Below are 19,015 nucleotides of genomic sequence, written 5' to 3' on the forward strand. Positions count from 1 at the left end.
TTCACATTTTCCTAGACTTACCGGTAGATGTCTCTTTCAGAGGGAGTTGGTTCCACATTAGAAGACCCACAATCAAAATGACTTTTTTTTAGTTTCTTCCAAATGTATTTTCCTCAAAGCTGAAATAGAAAGATGCTGTGCATCTTGTCTCAAATCATGACTCAGGAGGTGCATTCACTCAGAACTGTAACTAGACATTTTAGCACCTATGAATGTGTGCCCTACTGCCTTCATCCTGACCCCGCCTCCTTCTTCCCTCTACTCTCCTCCTCTATGATCTCTCCTTTTGCAAAGCCATGGTAGAGGTTTCTACCATGGGCCAGTGAGGTAAATGCTCCAGTGTTCCTAGGAATTCTAAGAGCATCGGAGCGTTTACCTCGCCAGCCCACAGTAGAAACCTCCACCACAGCTTTGTAAAAGCCAACATAAGTTTTATTCTGTTTCTCTGCTATCCCTTCTTATACAGGAAGGCAGAAAGAGAGTTGCAGTCTTCTTGGTCTTTTTTATCCATCACTGACTCACACTTGTATTTTATTTTTCTGCCCTCCTTCTCCCCTTTCAGGGGCTTTGAGCCTTGGCCAATTGCAAATAGAGCTGGAATGAGAGCCAGATATCTGGCAGCCAGGACTCTCTCCTGCCAAGAAGAAGCCACTCAAGATGTCAGCTTTGGAGGAAATCTTCCTCATGTCCTTGAACTAGCTAAGCTGCCTATGATGAAATTGTTGGGCAGATTGGAAGAGGAAAATAGGGTCAAAATCTGAACATTTGAATATAAATAAAATGCATTCTGCATCCCAAGAATTTGTGCACATAGAATTATATCTGTTTTTTGCATGAAAATATGAGTGGGTTGAAGGAACTGAGAACCTATGGGAGAACACACACAATTTGTGTAGCACTAGAACATTTGCTCAGTGTAAGTACGTAATTTGGGGATGGAAACTATAACTTGGTTGCATTTTTGGCCTGGTCGTTCCTCTTCCTCCTTTTATTTATTTAATATTTATTTATTGATTAATATTTATTAACAGTCTTTATGAAGCTTCACCCAAGGTGGTGTAGAGCAGAGGACTTCCAGTTCAATTGGAACTGGGTTCTGTTGAGTTATAGTGCTCTGAATCTTTGCTCATAAGAACTGGGTCAGACCTGTGGTCCATCTAGCTAAGTTTCCTATTTCCAAGTGGCCAATTCAGGTCACAAGTACTTGGCAGAAACCTAAATAGTAGCAATATGCCATGCTACTAATTCCAGGGAGGTAGTGGCTTCTCCAATGTCTGTCTCAATAGCAGACTATGGACTTTTCCTCCAGGAACTTGTCCAAACTCAAACTTTTCTTAAACCTAGCTACGCTAACTGCTTTCACATCCTCTAGCAATGAGTTCCAGAGCTTAACTAGTCTTTGAGTGAAAAGAATATTTCTTCCTATATATTCTAAAAGTATTTTCATGTAATTTCATTGAGTGTCTTCTGGTTTTTGTGCTTTTTTTTGAAAGCATGAATAATCAATAAACTCTTACCCATTCTACACCACCACTCACGACTTTGTAGACTTCAATCATATCCCCCCTCAACCATCTCTTTTCCAAGCAGAAGAGCCCCCAACTTCTTTAGTCTTTTCTCATATAAGAAGACTTCCATCCCCTTTATCATTTTGGTTGCTCTTTGAACTTTTTCTAATTCTGCTATATCTTTTTTGAGATACAGCAACCAGAACTTGTGCGCGGTACTGAAGGTGAGGTTGCACCATGGAGTGATAGAGCCATTATAATATTCTTAGTCTTATTTACCCTCCTTTTCCTAGTAATTCCTTGCATTGTTTGCTTTTTTGCCACAGCCCCACCCTGGGCAGAAGATCTCAGTGTAGTATCTACAATGACAGCATAATCTTTTTTTGGGATGATGACTCCTAAGGTAGACCCTAGCATAAGATAACTATGATTTGGATTATTCTTCCCGATGTGCATCACTTTATTCAATTTCATCTGCCAGTCTTCTAAATTCGTAAGGTCTTCCTCCAAGTTTTTACAGTCCTCGTGTTTTGACAACTTTGAATAGTTTTGTGTCATCTGCAAATTTAATTACCTCACTTGTCACTCCAATATCCAGATAATTTAAAATATGTTAAATATCACTGGTCCCAGTACAGATCCCTGCAGCACTCCATTATTTGCCCTCCTCCATTGAGATAAATGATTATGTAACCCTACCCTCTGTTTTCTGTCTAGTAACCAATTCCTAATCCACACCTAAACATTGCCTCCTCTCCCATGATTTTTTATTTTCTCAGGAGTCTCTCATGAGAACCTTTGTCAAAAGCTTTATCCACATGTTTATTCACACCTTCAAAGGAATGAAGCAAATTGGTGAGGCAAGACCTCCCTTGGCTGACCCCATGCTGACTCTGCCCCATTAAATCATGTTTGTCTATGAGTTCCATGATTTTATTTTTATAATAGTTTCCACTATTTTGCCTGACACTGCTTACCGCTCTGTCATTTCCTGGATCACCCCTGGAACCCTTTTTAAAAATCAATGTAACATTGACTACCCTCGAATCTTCAGGTACTATAGACAATTTTAGCAGTATCACTAACAGCAGATCAGCAATTTCATGTTTGAGTTCTTTCAGTATCCTGGGATGTATACTAGAGAATGACACGGGGGAAAAATCTGTCCCCTGTCACTGCCCCATCACCGGACCACCATCCCCTTCACCGCCCTGTCCCCGTCGTCCCCTTCACTGCCCTGCCCCGCTGTCCCCTTCACCGTCCCGTCCCCGCAGTATCCACCCTTCCCTCTCACCAGCTCACCGCCCTTCAGCGGCCCGAGAATCTTCCTCCCTCCCCCTTACCTTCACTGTGCGTTAGTAAAGAATTGAAATTTAAGGGAAGGAAGGCACATGGTCACGCGGCCCCCTCCCTACCTACCTATGGCCAAATCTATCTTCCTCCTTTCCCCTTACCTTCATGGCACTTTCGTAAAATACTTACTGAAGCTGGCGAAGCCTGCCTGCCTGCCTGCAGTCGCGTGTGTGTGGGCGGAAGCTTCTCCTCTGATGCAACCGCACACATACATGTGACTGCAGACAGGCTTCGCCGGCTTCAGTAAGTTTTTTTACGAAAGCACCATGAAGGTAAGGGGAGGGAGGGAGGGAGGTAGATAGATTTGGCCATAGGGAGGGAGGGAGGGGGCCGCGCTTGATCGATTACCGCATGCCTTCCCTCCCTTAACTGCAGGGACAAGGCCATTCACCGCTCTATGGGGCAGTGGATGGCCTTGACCCTGTGCCCGCAATGAGCACATTCCCTCCCCCCCCCCACCGTTTCGGCGGGTTACCCACGGCTACCCGCTACCGTGTCATTCTCTAATGTATACCATCTGGTCCAAGTGACTCATCATTCTTTAACTTGCCGATTTGGCTCAGTATGTCTTCCAGGTTCACTGAGATTTCTTTCAGTTCTTCCACATTGTCACTGTTGAAAACCATTTCTGGTCAATGATCACCTGATACATCTTCCCCTCCTCTCATTTTATCTCTTGGCCACCTAATCCAATTATTGCACTAACATTCTTACATGACAGCCCCAAGCAGTGGCTCCCTTAAGAGCCCACTACATACACTCTGAAGTTAGAACATAAGAGCTGCCATACTGGGACAGACTGCAGGTCCATCAAGCCCAGTATCATGTTTCCAAAAGCAGCCAACCCAAGTCACAAGTAACTGGCAGAATCCAAAAATAAAATATATTTTATGACTGGGATGGTCTTCTAACCCTAGCAAGTCAGGGAACCATATTTCAGCTTTCAGGAGAATGTAGGGCTGGTTTGAGGGATTGTGGTGCCCTGAGCCAACTTTTTCATTGGCACCCCCCTCTCCCCCACTCCAGTTTGTGATCCAGTATCTCCCCTGCTCTTGTTTCCCCTCCTGCTGGAACAAATGAGCAACTGGTGATAAAGGGCACCAAAATCACAGTCCAGCATCTATTTCCCTTGGCATTTAAAGGTACACTGAACTTGGATTTTGGCGCCTTCTATCTCCTGCACCCTGGGCCAATGCCTCACCTGGTCCATAGGTTGAGTCAGCCCTGGAAAAATGACAGATTTTTAAAAAGCTGGAAATACTCCAGTTCAGCAGATGCCTGTTTCTTTTCTTATCAACCTGCTGCTGCTGAAATACTTGAACTAGAAGTCGGCTGAATTTTGGTTTTGGATCTTGTACCAAAACCAATCTGAATTTCGGGTTTGGGTTCCAGCCCCCACTGTCACCATCACAGCTGCAAGACTGCTTGCCATAAATCAACCTTTTCCCCCAAGAGAAAGCCCAGCTGGCCCTCCCCCTCACTGGTCCTATCTTTTAAAGGCTCTGGTGGCACCTGTTTTTGGAGGAGGGAAGCCTGGTCACATTTGCTGAGCTGCAACGGACTTTTGACCTACAGGCTAATGATCTCTTCGCCTATTACCAGATCCGTCACTATGTTCAGTCCCTCCCAGTGGCTGCCCTTACTGAAGTCTGCAGGGAGGCGCTTTCAGAACTCTTCAGCCGTTCAGCACAACAGAGGATTCCTCTACGATTTCATATTGTGGGGATTCGGGATTGACAACCAAGTACGAATCTAGATATATTAGCGACAGCGTGGGCTGAGGACTTGCATTGCCAGTTGACGGCTCAACAGTTACAACGGGTCCTGAAGAACATTCAAAAGGTGTCACCCAATAATACTCACTGGGAAATGCAATTGCAAATTGTTCTTAGACTTTACATTCCACCGGAACGTGCAGCCCGGATGGGGATTACTGTGTCACATTCTTGCCCGAAATGCAATCAGGCTCACGCATCTTTGAGTCACATGTTTTGAGCCTGCCCCACAATCCAACAGTTTTGGAGACATCTGGGCCTATATACCACATCGCTTTGGGGATGGCGATGGCTTCCGCAACTGAGGGCGCTATTTGGATTTTATAATATAGCCTCGCCCAAACCCAGGGGAATGTCAGTATTTATCTCCAGAGCCCTTTTGATGGGAAAAAAAGCCATCCTCACCAACTGGCTCTCCCGTGATCCCTCGTCATATGCACAATGGAGATCCCTAATGATAGTGCACGCAACACTGGAGAGATGCATGGTGGGAGACTTGACTCTTGGCCCAAGTCACAAATTTTGTCAGGTGTGGGAGCACTTCTGGCAGGACCTCACACCGCTTGCTCGCAGTAGACGTTTGAATCTTTAAGATTTTATTTCCACTCTCAGCTGTTGGACTGGCCATGGATTCTTGGGGAGGGGAGGGGAGGGGGGGGATGGGAGGGGAACTGATCATATTGTTGAAAATTTTATTTCCTGAATGGTACTACTGTTTGTATTTGCTTCTTACTGCTGGAATAATAAAAATCATTTAAACATAAAGGCTCTGGCGGATTAGTAGCGGCTTCTGGGCAAGAGCATCCTGTCTTGCTCCTGCCCCCAAAGGCAGCTTCGCAGCCACCATTTTGGGATGGAGAATGTCATGAGTAGGAGACTTAATCCAGATTATGGTTATTCCCATTTCCAAAATGGCAGCTGTAGGAAATTGTGGTCAACTTTTTGAATATGGAGCTACTGGGGGAAGAGTAACACAGATGATCTTGCTCTGAAGAAGCTAGTAGACCATTAGAGCCTTTGAAAGGTATGGGAAGGAAAGGTGCAACTGGTAGTCAAGCTGGGTTTTCTCTCAGGGGTGGAGAGGGGAGCAGTCTTACAATGGTGGTGGGGTGGAGCCATGTTTTCAGTTCTGGTTCTGGCCAAAACTGAGATGGGGATTCTGCCCATGGATTCAGTTTTGGTTGAACCAAAAATACTGGTTTTGCTTGGTTTCTAATCTGAACTCAGAAGTAAGGCTGGGGATAGCTGGTGCCATAGGTACTGTAGTTTTATGGATGCTGTAAGAGACCACATGTCTTTATTGTGCTTGGTAAGCATTCACTTGAGTTGAACACCCAGGGCCTGCTCATCTTATGGATCAGGTCAGACTCTGGCCTGGCCTGTAAGTGATCTTTTGTCTAACCCTTGGATTCCTACTTCCTTATATCCTGAAAACCCTCTTCTTCCCTCTTATCTTTGCCCTTTTTGCTCCTGTGTCCTCCTTTATCTGTAGCCCTCATCCCCTTATCTTTCAGGAATTTATATAGTCCCTCTTTAAAACCCCTTAATGTAGTCTGTCCTATTAAGAACATAAGCATAAGCAATGCCTCCGCTGGGTCAGACCTGTGGTCCACCGTACCCAGCAGCCCGCTCACACGGCGGCCCAACAGGTCCAGGACCTGTGCAGTAATCCTCTGTCTATACCCTTCTATCCCCTTCTCCAGCAGGAAATTGTCCAATCCTTTCTTAAACCCCAGTACTGTACTCTGCCCTATTACGTCCTCTGGAAGCGCATTCCAGGTGTCCACCACACGTTGAGTAAAGAAAAACTTCCTGGCATTTGTTTTGAATCTGTCCCCTTTCAACTTTTCCGAATGCCCTCTTGTTCTTATATTTTTTGAAAGTTTGAAGAATCTGTCCCTCTTTACTCTCTCTATGCCCTTCATGATCTTGTAGGTCTCTATCATATCCCCTCTGATTCTCCTCTTCTACTGGGTCTCTTTTCCCTGGAGAAGAGGAGACTCAGAGGGGATATGATAGAGACCTACAAGATCATGAAGGGCATAGAGAGAGTAAAGAGGGACAGATTCTTCAAACTTTCAAAAAATATAAGAACAAGAGGGCATTCGGAAAAGTTGAAAAGGGACAGATTCAAAACAAATGCCAGGAAGTTCTTCTTTACCCAACGTGTGATGGACACCTGGAATGCGCTTCCAGAGGACGTAATAGGGCAGAGTAAAGTACTGGGGTTTAAGAAAGGATTAGACAATTTCCTGCTGGAGAAGGGGATAGAAGGGTATAGACAAAGGATTACCGCACAGGGTGAGCGGGCTGCTGGGCACGATGGACCACAGGTCTGACCCAGCAGAGGCATTGCTTATGCTTATGTTCTTAATAGGACAGACTACATTAAGGGGTTTCAAAGAGGGACTAGATAAATTCCTGAAAGATAAGAGTATTGAGGGCTACAGATAAAGGAGGACACAGGAGCAAAAAGGGCAAAGATAAGAGGGAAGAAGAGGGTTTTCAGGATATAAGGAAGTAGGAATCCAAGGGTTAGACAAAAGATCACTTACAGGTCATGGACCTAATGGGCCGCCGCGGGAGCGGACCGCTGGGTTCGATGGACCTTTGGTCTGACCCAGCGGAGGCAAATTCTTATGTTCTTAACAGTAATAAAGGGTGCCAAAATTCCAGTTCGGCCTACCTTCAACTTCCTAGAGCCATAGATGCTGAACTGGGAGTTTGGTGCCCTGAGCCAATGTCTCACCTGCTCCAGTACGAGGAGGGAAGTTGAGAGAGAGGAGGGAGAGATCCCAGATCGTAAGGGAGGGAGGGGGGCACCGAAAAAGTTTAGCTCAGTGGACTACTGTCCCCTGGCTGCGCCTCGGGCCTTAGCAAGTCTCTCTGTAAATACAGGCACATCCCTCCCTCCCCTCCCCGTGTGCGCGCGCCCTTTGAGTGAAAGCTGAGCCGATTTCCCGTGTGTGCGTGTGTCTGTGGTGCATGCCCGGGCGCTCCCTCCCCCCGGTGCCGCCTCCCGCTCCCGGGCGCTCCGCAGCCTCCCTCCTCCGGTATGGGCTTCAGCAGCGGGCACATTGCTACGTGTGCGTCTCTCTCTCCCTGCAGGCGGACGGCGAAGCAGCGGTGGCGGCGGCGATGTGTTGCAGTCGGGAGCTGAGCGCCTGACGCGATGGGCTGCGCTTCGGCCAAGCAAGTGTCCACGGTACCGAGCGACGAGGAGGCGCAGCGGAGCAAGAGCTACCAGAACGGGGACGCCTTCGGCGGTGAGTCCTTGAGGGGGGGGGGAGGGGCGGGGGGGACAGAGGCGCCGATCGGGGCTCACTGGCGCCCTAAGGCAAAAGTCAGGATCCAGGGACGTGTGCGGAATACAGATCAGAAGCCAGCTGTCTATATTTCTCTGCCCTAGGCGATTTTCATTTTATACTCTGTGTATCAGATGCACTCCATGCAAAATAGCCCATTCAGCTCTCAGTACTCTTTGCAAAAAATCTCCATCCAGCTCTTTAGAATTCGTCTAATCTCAATAATCTATGCAGAATACTCCATTCAGCTGTCAGTACTTCATAGAAAATATATCATCAAGCTTTTTATGCTCCTTGCAAAATACCCCATCCAGCTCCTGTATACTCCATGTAAAGAACCCTATTCAGATCTCAATATTCCATGCCAAATACTACATCAAGCTTTTATACTCCATCAGTCTCTTTATCCTGCATACAAAATACCCCATCTAGTTATTAACCTGACATGTAAAATTCCATCCTGTAAAATACTCCATCAGGCTCTTCATACTCATTGCAGAATACCCTATCCAGTTCTCAGTACTCCATGCAAATTACCCCATCCAGCTTTCAATACTCCATGCAAAGTGCCCTGTTCAGCTCTATTCTTTGTGCAGAATGCCTCATTCAAGTCTTAATGATCAATGAAAAATATCCTGTTTAGCAAAGCACCTCATCTAGCTCTCAGTACTCCACAGTATACCATCAAAATCTCAATACTCCATGCAAAGTATTCCATCCAGATCTCTATGATCCCTGCTTTACATAGACACCATCTATTGCTACTCCATCCAGCTTTTATACTCCATGCAAAATATCCTATCTAGCTCAAAATACTCCATGCACCAAACACCATCAAGTTCTTTAAAAAAAAAAAAAAAAGTCTTTATTCATTTTTAAAAGCCAGCATAAAGTGCAACAAGTTAACAAACAATTAATACAATAAACAGCACTTTTAATAGTCTATACTATTGTACTCTGTACAGAGTGACTGAAGCTGAAATAAACTTTGGGCAGTGGGATAGGTACCAGATAAGGCCTGGCAGCAGCCTCTGTCTTCCCTTCCTCCTCCTGTAGAGCATGGAAATGAATGCAGGTTCCAAAAGATTCCTGGTTAGTGACCTGAAAGAAAAATCAGTCTTGGCTGTGGATATAATGTGGGTAGTTCCCCCACTCTCCTTCCCTTCCTAGCTAGCCCTTGAGTTGTGGATGCTGTGTCCTGCCCTATTTGGGGCAGGTTTTATCTGCAGTCTGGATTCTTTTGACAGAAGAAGAAACAAAACGTGATCCTTCTGCTAGGGGCAGATTGTGATATCATGGTAAAAGCCCTGGGAAAGATCCTTCTCTAATAGCACCCTTTTGTCACTCCTGGTCTGGAAAACCATTATCTGTTAGTAATTGGAAAGAAGAAAATGATAATTACCATACTGGGACAGACTGAAGGTCCATCAAGCCCAGTATCCTGTTTCCAACAGTGGCCAGCTAGATCCCAAGTAGTAAAACAGATTTTATGCTGCTTATCGCCAAACCATCTCAATAATGGCCTATGAACCATACACTGTTAATTGCATTACTATTTGTATCATAGAAATGCATATTTTATACTATGTTTTATTTTGGATTAAATTATATTGCATTTTTCTTGTTCACATTGTCAGCCTTATTTGCAATAAAACTCTTGGTTGTATAAAGAAATAAAACAAAAAAACAAACAAAGGAAGTAAGGTGATACCTTTTTTTATTGAGCTAACTCAATGAATTTTATGATGAGATTTCTAAGGTAACTCAAGTTTCCAAGTTTATTAAAATCTTATTATCTCGCTCCATTGACAGTCCTTCTGGGCGGCTTACAATCTAAAACTCTTCTTCAGATCAGAAGAAGAAAGATTACCTTCAAAAGTTCATTATAAAATGCATTGAGTTAGTCCAATAAAAAAAGTATCACCTTATTTCCTTTGTTTTTTGTTTTATACTACCTTAGAAAGTGGACTAACATGGACACCATACCATTTCACTCAATAAAACTTGGAAATCAGAATTGAGACATCCAAGCAGAGATATTCCAACATAGACCCTTAAACGGTCTGTGTCTGTATATGGCCGTTTGGGGGAGGATGGGCTGGGGAGGCTTCAATGCCTGGGAGGGTGTAGATCAGTGGTCTCAAACTCAAACCCTTTGCAGGGCCACATTTTGGACTTGTAGGTAATTGGAGGGCCTCAGAAAAAAATAGTTAATGTCTTATTAAAGAAATGACAATTTTGCATGAGGTAAAACTCTTTATAATTTATAAATCTTTCCTTAATAATAATAATGTAATTTATAGCTAAAGAGACATATGATCAAGAAACTGTTTTATTTCACTTTTGTGATTAGGATAAACATACCGAGGGCCTCAAAATAGTACATGGCGGGCCTCATGTGGCCCCTTGGCTGCAAGTTTGAGACCACTGGTGTAGATGGACTAGAGTGAGATTTGACGGAGACTTCAGTAGTTGGAACCTAAGAACAGTACCGGGCAGAGCTTTAGATTCTTGCCCAGAAATAGCTAAGGAGAAGAAGGGAAACCCCCCCCCCCAACAAATTTTTAGATTGAATCAGGTTGGGCAGACTAGATGGACCATGTGGGTCTATATCTGCCGTCATCTACTATGTTACTATGTAAAATAAACACAGGAATCCCCATGTATGTACCGTATGTTGCAATGGGAGCAACCATTTTACATTTGTCAATGTCCAAAACATCGGCAGCTTATAAGTGTTAGCACTGAACCCATGCAGCTTGGTGTTTCAGAACATAGATGTGTAAGTGCTTCACTGACATCTATGTCCGCTGTTTTGGAAACCTACAGGTCAGAACTAAGGCTCCTAATTAAGTATAGAGACCATAATCTTTGGGCACTTTTATTTTTGAGGGGAAAAATACAGGGAGGACAGTGCCCAAAATGACCACTTTTACAAAAACCTGTACGTAGTTTCAAGTTTCATTACATTTCATTGCAACACAGAATACATACATTTCATATACTGCCCACTGACAGAGCCATCGATCTGCAGGTTGGCAGTGCCATCGCTCCATGTCTAGTGCGAGACTTTCATGTTTGGGTCCTACTGCTCTCAGGGGTTCTTTGGTGTCTCTCTGGACGTTGTCCGCTTCATGCAGGAGGCGGGGAGGCTGCAGCCTCCTTTCAGGAAGCCTTGTCCCTTGTGGGATTTGTCTTCGGTTCAGCTTTCACTGGCTAGTCCTCCCTACGAACCCCGGATCAGATCTCTCTGAAAGATCTTTCCATCAGGACGTGTTTCTTGTAGCGGTCCCGATACAAAGCATTTCAGGTTTTTTAGGGCCGAGTTCCTTTCTCTGCATCTCAGATTCTGCGGTTTTCTGCTGGTCAGATGTCCTTTCTCCCGAAGGTGGTTTCCCTGTTCCTTGTCAGTCAAAAAGTTTGGTTGCCTGCCTTCGATCCGTTGACACAATTGGTTCACAATCTAATCAGGTACTAAATATTTTTCCCAATCTCTCCCAGCGGGCTCACAATCTTAACTACCTGGGAACAGCTGTAAATCCCAATGTTTATCTCTGCAATCACGGAAGTGCATTCTCCTGAAATGGAAAGTACATGTGTAGTTTTTAGCTCCTCCCTAGTCCCACCCAAACCCTGCACATCTGTATAAAATTGGGTTTTCAATGTTTATTCAAGATTAGGGCTACACATCAATTAATCATAATTAAAATTTTTAATTGCATAGAGCTTCCCCCCTCCCTCACATTTCCTTCTATACTGGTACAGTGGCAAATATAAACAGAAGTAAATTCTCAGAACCGACATGTTTTAATTACTAAAATGAAAATTAATCATATATTTTTCTAATCGTTTTGTTCCATCTTTAAAATCACCAGGCAACAAAGGCAAGAAATATGATTTATTTTCATTTTAGTAATTAAAACATATCGGTTCTGAGAATTTACTTCTGCTGTCTATATTTACCACTGTACGAGTATAGAAGGAAATGTGAGGGGGAGGACGCTTTATGCGATTAAAAATTTTAATTGCAATTAATCACAATTAATCGATGTGCAGCCCTATTCAAAATACACATTTAAATGCTGGTATTTACATGTGTAAATCAGGATTAGGGCTTCTAAAATAAGGGCTTGTGAGTGTGTTTTCAACTGGATATATGCAATATGGTCTTAAATTAAGTTAAATTAAGGGTAATGAAGAAGCAAGAGAGTTTGTGCTAGTACCAGAGAGTACATTTTGAAGGTGAGGAAGTTCCCCCAGGATCCCACAGGCTTGTGCTGTTTCCCGGTTGACGGCAGCATTGTATAGGGCTTAGGACTAGGTGATCTTGGGGGGGCTTCTTTAGCTAGATGTCATTTCATAAGAACATAAGCAGTGCCTCTGCTGGATCAGATCAGGGGTCCATCCTGCCCAGCAGTCCGCTCACGTGGCAGCCCATCAGGTCCAGGACCTGTATAATGATCTCTATCTATACCCTTCTATCCCTTTCTTCTTCAGGAATTCATCCAATCCCTTCTTGAACCCCGATACCGTACCCTGTCCTATCACATCCTCTGGAAGCGCATTCCAGGCATCCACTACCCTTTGGGTGAAGAAGAACTTCCTAGCATTGGTTCTGAATCTGTCCCCTCTTAATTTTTCCGAATGCCCTCTCGTTCTTGTAGTTTCTGAAAGTTTGAAGAATCTGTCCCTCTCCACTTTCTCTATGCCCTTCATGATCTTGTAAGTCTCTATCATGTCCCCTCTGAGTCTCCGCTTTTCAAGGGAAAAGAGCCCCTGTTTCTCTAATCTTTCAGCATATGAAAGGTTTTCCATCCCTCTTATCAATCGCGTCGCTCTTTTCTGAACCCTCTTGAGTATCCCCTTACTACCACCCTGCCCTCCCCCACCCAGCCACTCCGTGAATAAAAAGCAAATGACTTAGGGGCCCTTTTACTAAGCTGCGCAAAAACCGTGTCTGGCAGTATCCCCAACCATGGGTTTTTCCTGGGCGCTGAGGCCACTTTTTGTGTGGTAGTAAAATTGCCCCATTTTCCATTATTCCCATTAACGGCCACACACTCATTTTCCCATTAGCACGTGAGCGCTTACCAACACCCATTTTCTAGTCATTAAGGGCTCATTGCATGTGGCAATTTAGCTGATTAATGCAGAACACACCTACTCTCCACCCACAGACACAGCATGTGGGGAAAGCGCACGCTGGTCCCCAAACTACGGCAGAATGCGTGAGTGTGCCCCGCAGTATTGATATTTCCGTAACTTGCAGTAAGCATACAGTACTGCTTACCACTGCTTAGTAAAATGGTCCCTTTGACTGAAAGAAGTCTTTATCCCAGGACAAGCAGGCAGCATATTCTTAACGTATGGGTGACGTCACCGACGGAGCCCCGGTACGGACCTTTTTAACTAGAAAGTTCTAGTTGGCCGCACCGCGCATGCGCGGGTGCCTTCCCGCCCGACGGAGGAGTGCGTGGTCTCCAGTTTCTTCGTTTCCGCGGAGCGAAGAAGACGCATGTGCTTTTCAACGGCCGTTGAAAACTCTCAATTTGCCTTCCCGCTCGCGATTTTTGATCCAATTTTGGTTCTATTTTTGTCTTTCGACTTCATTCTTCTAAAAAAAAAAAATTCTTTTCGTGTCTTTTTCCTTATTTTTGCAGCCGGCCCCGGCGGGGCCTGTTGTAATCATCCAAGCCTCCGGGTTTGATTTCGCGGAGGCCGTGTTTCCCTTCATGCCCCCTCAACCGGGCTTCAAGAAGTGCCAGCGGTGTGCACGCCCGATCTCTTTAACTGACCCACACAACTGGTGCCTTCAGTGTTTGGGTCCAGAGCATCGGGCTGACACCTGCACCCGCTGTGCTACTCTCAAGAAACGCACTCTTAAGAACCGGCAAATACAGCAAAATATTCTTTTCGGTACCGGTTCTACCATGGATCAGGCCCCGACGTCGACGGCACCGCCTAAATCGGCACCGACCACATCGACACCGCCTGATCCTCCTTCGGGGTCGATAGCGCCAGGTAAGCCGGCTAAGAAGCCTTCCACTTCCCTTGAGCGACCTCCAGCTACAGCGGTGACCCCGGTTCTTCCGACGTCCCGCCGCTCCCGTAAACGCTCCGCTCCGATCACGGTGAGTGCCTCATCATCGGCCTCCTCATCGCCGGAGCGTCGAGCAGCACCTATGGTACCGAAGAAATCTAAAGCGGTACCGGTGCCCCCATTGGAGGACCGAATCTCGGCCATCCTCCAGGACAAGCTTCAGGAGCAGCTACAGAAGCAACTCCAACAGCTCCTTCCAACCTTACTGGCACCGCTCCTTCCGGTACCGGTCCAGCCCGAGCTTCGCACCGCTCCACCGGTATCCACCCCCTCGGTACCGTTGAACACATCCATGCCGGTCTTATCTGCTCAGCCTGCACTTCAGACTTGCTCGGCAGAGGACCCTTCCCAGGCCCCAGATCGACGCCGGTCGTCTCGGGATCGGGATCGGCACCATTCCTCCAGGGACAGAGATCGACGCCGGTCTTCATCCCCCGGCACCGTATCCATGCGATCTGGCAAGTCCCTTTCTAAAACCCGCCATACTGAACCGGCTATCAGGGACCCAGACCTATGGGAACAATCCCCACTCGGTACCGAGGAGGATGCCTCTTCTACAGATGAGGAACCCTCCATGGCTGAAACCACTTCTAAGCCCGAGCAATCCTCCTTCACGAAGTTCCTTCGGGAGATGTCAGCGGCTCTCTCCATCCCCCTTGAGTCCGACTCTAAGAAGTCCCAGGCCTTTTTAGAAGCTTTGGACTTCGACCAACCTCCCAAGGAGTTTCTTAAACTTCCTGTACATGATATCCTCCGGGAAACATTTTATAAAAATTTGGAGACTCCATTGACTGTTCCAGGTGCCCCTAAAAAACTGGACAGCTTATACCGGGTCATCCCTATTCTGGGATTTGACAAACCCCAATTGCCCCATGAGAGCCTCCTTGTAGAGTCCACTCTCAAAAAATCTCAAGGCTCCAGCGTTTATGCCTCCACCCCTCCTGGCAGAGAGGGAAAGACAATGGACACATTTGGAAAGCGCCTGTACCAGAATGCCATGCTGGCTAACAGAGCCAACAATTACACCTTTCATTTTTCATTTTATATGAAACACCTGGTCCAACAACTTTCTGCTCTAGAAAAATATATACCTGAGCGTAAGGTCCCACTCTTCCAACAGCAGATTTCCAACCTCCTTCAGCTCAGAAAGTTTATGGTGCGCTCGATTTACGACTCCTTCGAGCTTACTTCACGAGCCTCCGCACTGGCTGTGGCCATGCGACGCCTAGCCTGGCTGAGGGTGTCTGACCTTGATGTAAACCACCAGGACCGTCTCGCCAACGCGCCCTGTCTTGGTGATGAACTTTTTGGGGAGTCTCTTGATACCACAACACAAAAACTTTCGGCTCATGAGACCAGATGGGACACCCTCATTAAACCCAAAAAGAAAACTCCACCGGCACGACCATACAGGCCTCAGTCCTCTTATCAACGTCGATTCTCTGCCAGGCCGCTGAATCCTCCTCAGCAGCAATCTCGCCGTCCTCGCCAACAACAGCACACTCAGGCTCGCTCTCAGTCTCACCAGGCGACCAAGCCTCTCCCTCAGACTAAACCTCCTCAGCCCTTTTGACTCCTTTCTCCAGGGCATAGCCAGTCTCCACCCTTCGATGCCTCTTCCTCAACCTATCGGAGGCCGCCTCACCATCTTTCTCCAACGCTGGGAGGCCATCACATCAGACCTGTGGGTTCTCAACATCATCCGCCACGGATACTCACTAAGGTTCCAGACTCTTCCCATAGATCATCCTCCCGTAGAGTCTGCTTCTCACTCCTCCCAAACTCCTCTCCTCCTCAGGGAGGTTCAATCCCTCCTCCTCCTCAATGCCATCGAAGAAGTTCCTCCAGACCAAAGGGGTCAGGGATTTTACTCCCGCTACTTCCTGGTACCCAAGAAAACGGGAGATCTTCGTCCCATCTTAGACCTCAGGAACCTCAACAAGTGTTTGGTCAAAGAAAAGTTCAGAATGCTCTCCCTGGCCACGCATTATCCTCTTCTATCTCAACACGACTGGCTATGTTCCCTGGACCTCAAGGAGGCCTACACTCACATCCCAATCCATCAGGCTTCGCGTCGCTACCTCCGATTCCAGATACAAAATCACCACTATCAGTACAAGGTGCTGCCCTTTGGTCTCGCATCATCACCCAGGGTGTTCACCAAGTGCCTGATTGTGGTAGCGGCTTTTCTCAGGTCCCACAACCTACAAGTGTTCCCATACTTGGACGATTGGTTGGTGAAAGCACCTACATCTCCGCTTGTGCTGCAAGCCACTCATCAAACCATCTCTTTCCTCCATCTCTTGGGGTTCGAGATCAATTATCCCAAGTCACATCTGCTTCCTACGCAGCGCCTGCAGTTCATCGGAGCAGTTCTCGATACCAATCAGATGAGGGCGTTCCTTCCTGCCGACCGGCACCGGACGCTACTTCACCTTTGCCGGCAGGTGCTCCTTCATCCATCCATCCCTGCTCGCCAGATGATGGTCCTTCTAGGCCACATGGCCTCAACAGTCCATGTGACTCCTCTGGCACGACTCCACCTCAGGATACCTCAATGGACCCTTGCCAACCAATGGTCACAGACCACGAATCTTCTTTCTCATCCCATCTCTGTGACATCGTCTCTTCAGCAATCTCTTCAATGGTGGTTGAACTCCTCAAATCTCTCCAGGGGACTTCTCTTCCATCCGCCTCCTCATTCCATGGTCATAACCACGGATGCTTCCCCCTATGCATGGGGGGCCCACTTGGGCGATCTCCGCACCCAGGGACTTTGGACCCCTCAGGAGCGTCAACATCACATCAACTTCCTGGAGCTCAGAGCCATGTTTTATGCTCTCAAGGCTTTCCAGCATCTCCTCTACCCTCAGGTTCTTCTCCTGTGCACGGACAACCAAGTCGCCATGTACTACATCAACAAGCAAGGCGGCACCGGATCTCGTCCCCTTTGTCAGGAGGCCCTCCGAATCTGGACCTGGGCCATAGCCCACAATCTGTCCCTCAGGGCTGTCTATATCCAGGGCGAACAGAACTCCCTGGCCGACCAGCTCAGCCGCATCCTGCAACCTCACGAGTGGACCCTGGACCCTCCTACTCTCCACTCCATCTTTGCTCGCTGGGGCACCCCGCAAGTGGACCTATTTGCAGCTCCTCACAACCATCAGCTGCCCCAGTTCTGTTCCAGACTCTTCTCTCCGCATCGTCTGACCCCAGATGCATTCCTACTCGACTGGACGGATCGGTTCCTCTATGCCTTTCCTCCACTCCCTCTGATGTCGCGGACCTTGTTCAAGCTCCGCAAGGACAGGGCCACCATGATTCTCATCGCCCCCCGGTGGCCCCGACAGCACTGGTTCTCCCTCCTGCTCCAGCTCAGCTCCAGGGAGCCCATTCCTCTTCCTGTGTTTCCTACTCTGCTTACACAGCAGCATCAGTCTCTACTGCACCCCAATCTGTCTTCCCTCCACCTGACTGCTTGGTTTCTCTCGGGCTGACCTCTCCAGATACCCTGTCTCAGCCTGTCCGTCGCATTCTAGATGCCTCCAGGAAACCCTCCACGCTCCAATGTTACCATCAGAAGTGGACCCGGTTTTCCTCTTGGTGCCTCCTGCATCATCACAATCCCACCTCATTGGCGGTAGAGACCATTCTGGACTATCTGCTCTCTCTGTCCGAGGCTGGTCTCAAGTCTACCTCAATCAGAGTCCACCTCAGTGCCATCACTGCGTTTCATGAGCCTATCCTCGGAAAACCTCTCACGGCTCACCCTCTGGTTTCCCGCTTCATGAGAGGCCTCTTCAACATCAAACCACCTCTACAGCCTCCTCCTGTCGTCTGGGACCTAAATGTGGTTTTGTCAGCCCTCATGAAACCTCCTTTTGAGCCTCTTGCTACTACTTCGCTCAAACTTCTCACATGGAAGGTGCTTTTCCTCATTGCCATCACCTCTGCCAGGAGGGTCAGTGAGCTGCATGCACTGGTCGCCGATCCACCGTTCACTGTTTTTCACCATGACAAGGTGGTTCTGCGTACCCATCCTAAATTCCTTCCCAAGGTGGTTTCGGCTTTTCACCTCAACCAATCTATTGTATTGCCTGTCTTCTTCCCGAAACCCCATTCTCATCCTGGAGAACAGGCGTTACACACACTGGATTGTAAACGTGCCCTTGCATACTACCTTGACCGTACCAGGGCTCACCGATCCTCTCCTCAACTTTTTCTGACCTTCGATCCCAACCGTCTGGGTCGTCCTGTCTCTAAACGAACGCTGTCCAATTGGCTTGCTGCCTGTATTGCGTTCTGTTATGCTCGGGCCGGCCTGTCACTGGAAGGAGCTGTCACGGCCCACAGGGTCAGAGCTATGGCTGCTTCTGTGGCTTTCCTCCGTTCCACGCCTATTGAGGAAATCTGCAAGGCGGCCACTTGGTCTTCAGTTCACACGTTCACTACTCACTACTGTCTGGATACCTTCTCCAGACGGGATGGACACTTCGGCCAATCTGTGTTACAAAATTTATTTTCCTAATGGCCAACCATCCCCCCTCCCTCTCTGTTAGCTTGGAGGTCACCCATACGTTAAGAATATGCTGCCTGCTTGTCCTGGGATAAAGCACAGTTACTTACCGTAACAGGTGTTATCCAGGGACAGCAGGCAGATATTCTTACGACCCACCCACCTCCCCGGGTTGGCTTCTTAGCTGGCTTATCTTAACTGGAGACCACGCACTCCTCCGTCGGGCGGGAAGGCACCCGCGCATGCGCGGTGCGGCCAACTAGAACTTTCTAGTTAAAAAGGTCCGTACCGGGGCTCCGTCGGTGACGTCACCCATACGTTAAGAATATCTGCCTGCTGTCCCTGGATAACACCTGTTACGGTAAGTAACTGTGCTTTATTTGTATCACAAGTTCAGGGCCATCAAATCCGTCGATCCGCACACGCGGAGGTCCTGCCAGGCATACACCTGGCGTAAT

At 47.3% G+C, this 19,015-nt stretch overlaps 1 protein-coding gene across 8 annotated transcripts in view; it reads left to right on the forward strand.

Moving 5' to 3' along the window:
• The window catches only part of C12H1orf21 (chromosome 12 C1orf21 homolog), a 610,172-nt gene that overhangs the window by 281,080 nt on the left and 310,077 nt on the right, over positions 1–19,015 (forward strand). For 4 of the 8 annotated variants that reach the window (XM_033916059.1, XM_033916056.1, XM_033916057.1 and 1 more), the window contains one exon: positions 7,745–7,902. In XM_033916059.1, the coding sequence (XP_033771950.1) occupies positions 7,809–7,902 (94 nt within the window). In that variant the 5' untranslated portion in view covers positions 7,745–7,808. Of the gene's footprint in view, positions 1–7,576; positions 7,903–19,015 lie in introns of those variants that run through there. The other 4 variants (XM_033916055.1, XM_033916061.1, XM_033916062.1 and 1 more) reach the window with 1 other exon arrangement.

The sequence above is a fragment of the Geotrypetes seraphini genome, chromosome 12 (assembly GCF_902459505.1).
Source record: "Geotrypetes seraphini chromosome 12, aGeoSer1.1, whole genome shotgun sequence".
Lineage (NCBI taxonomy): Eukaryota > Metazoa > Chordata > Amphibia > Gymnophiona > Dermophiidae > Geotrypetes > Geotrypetes seraphini.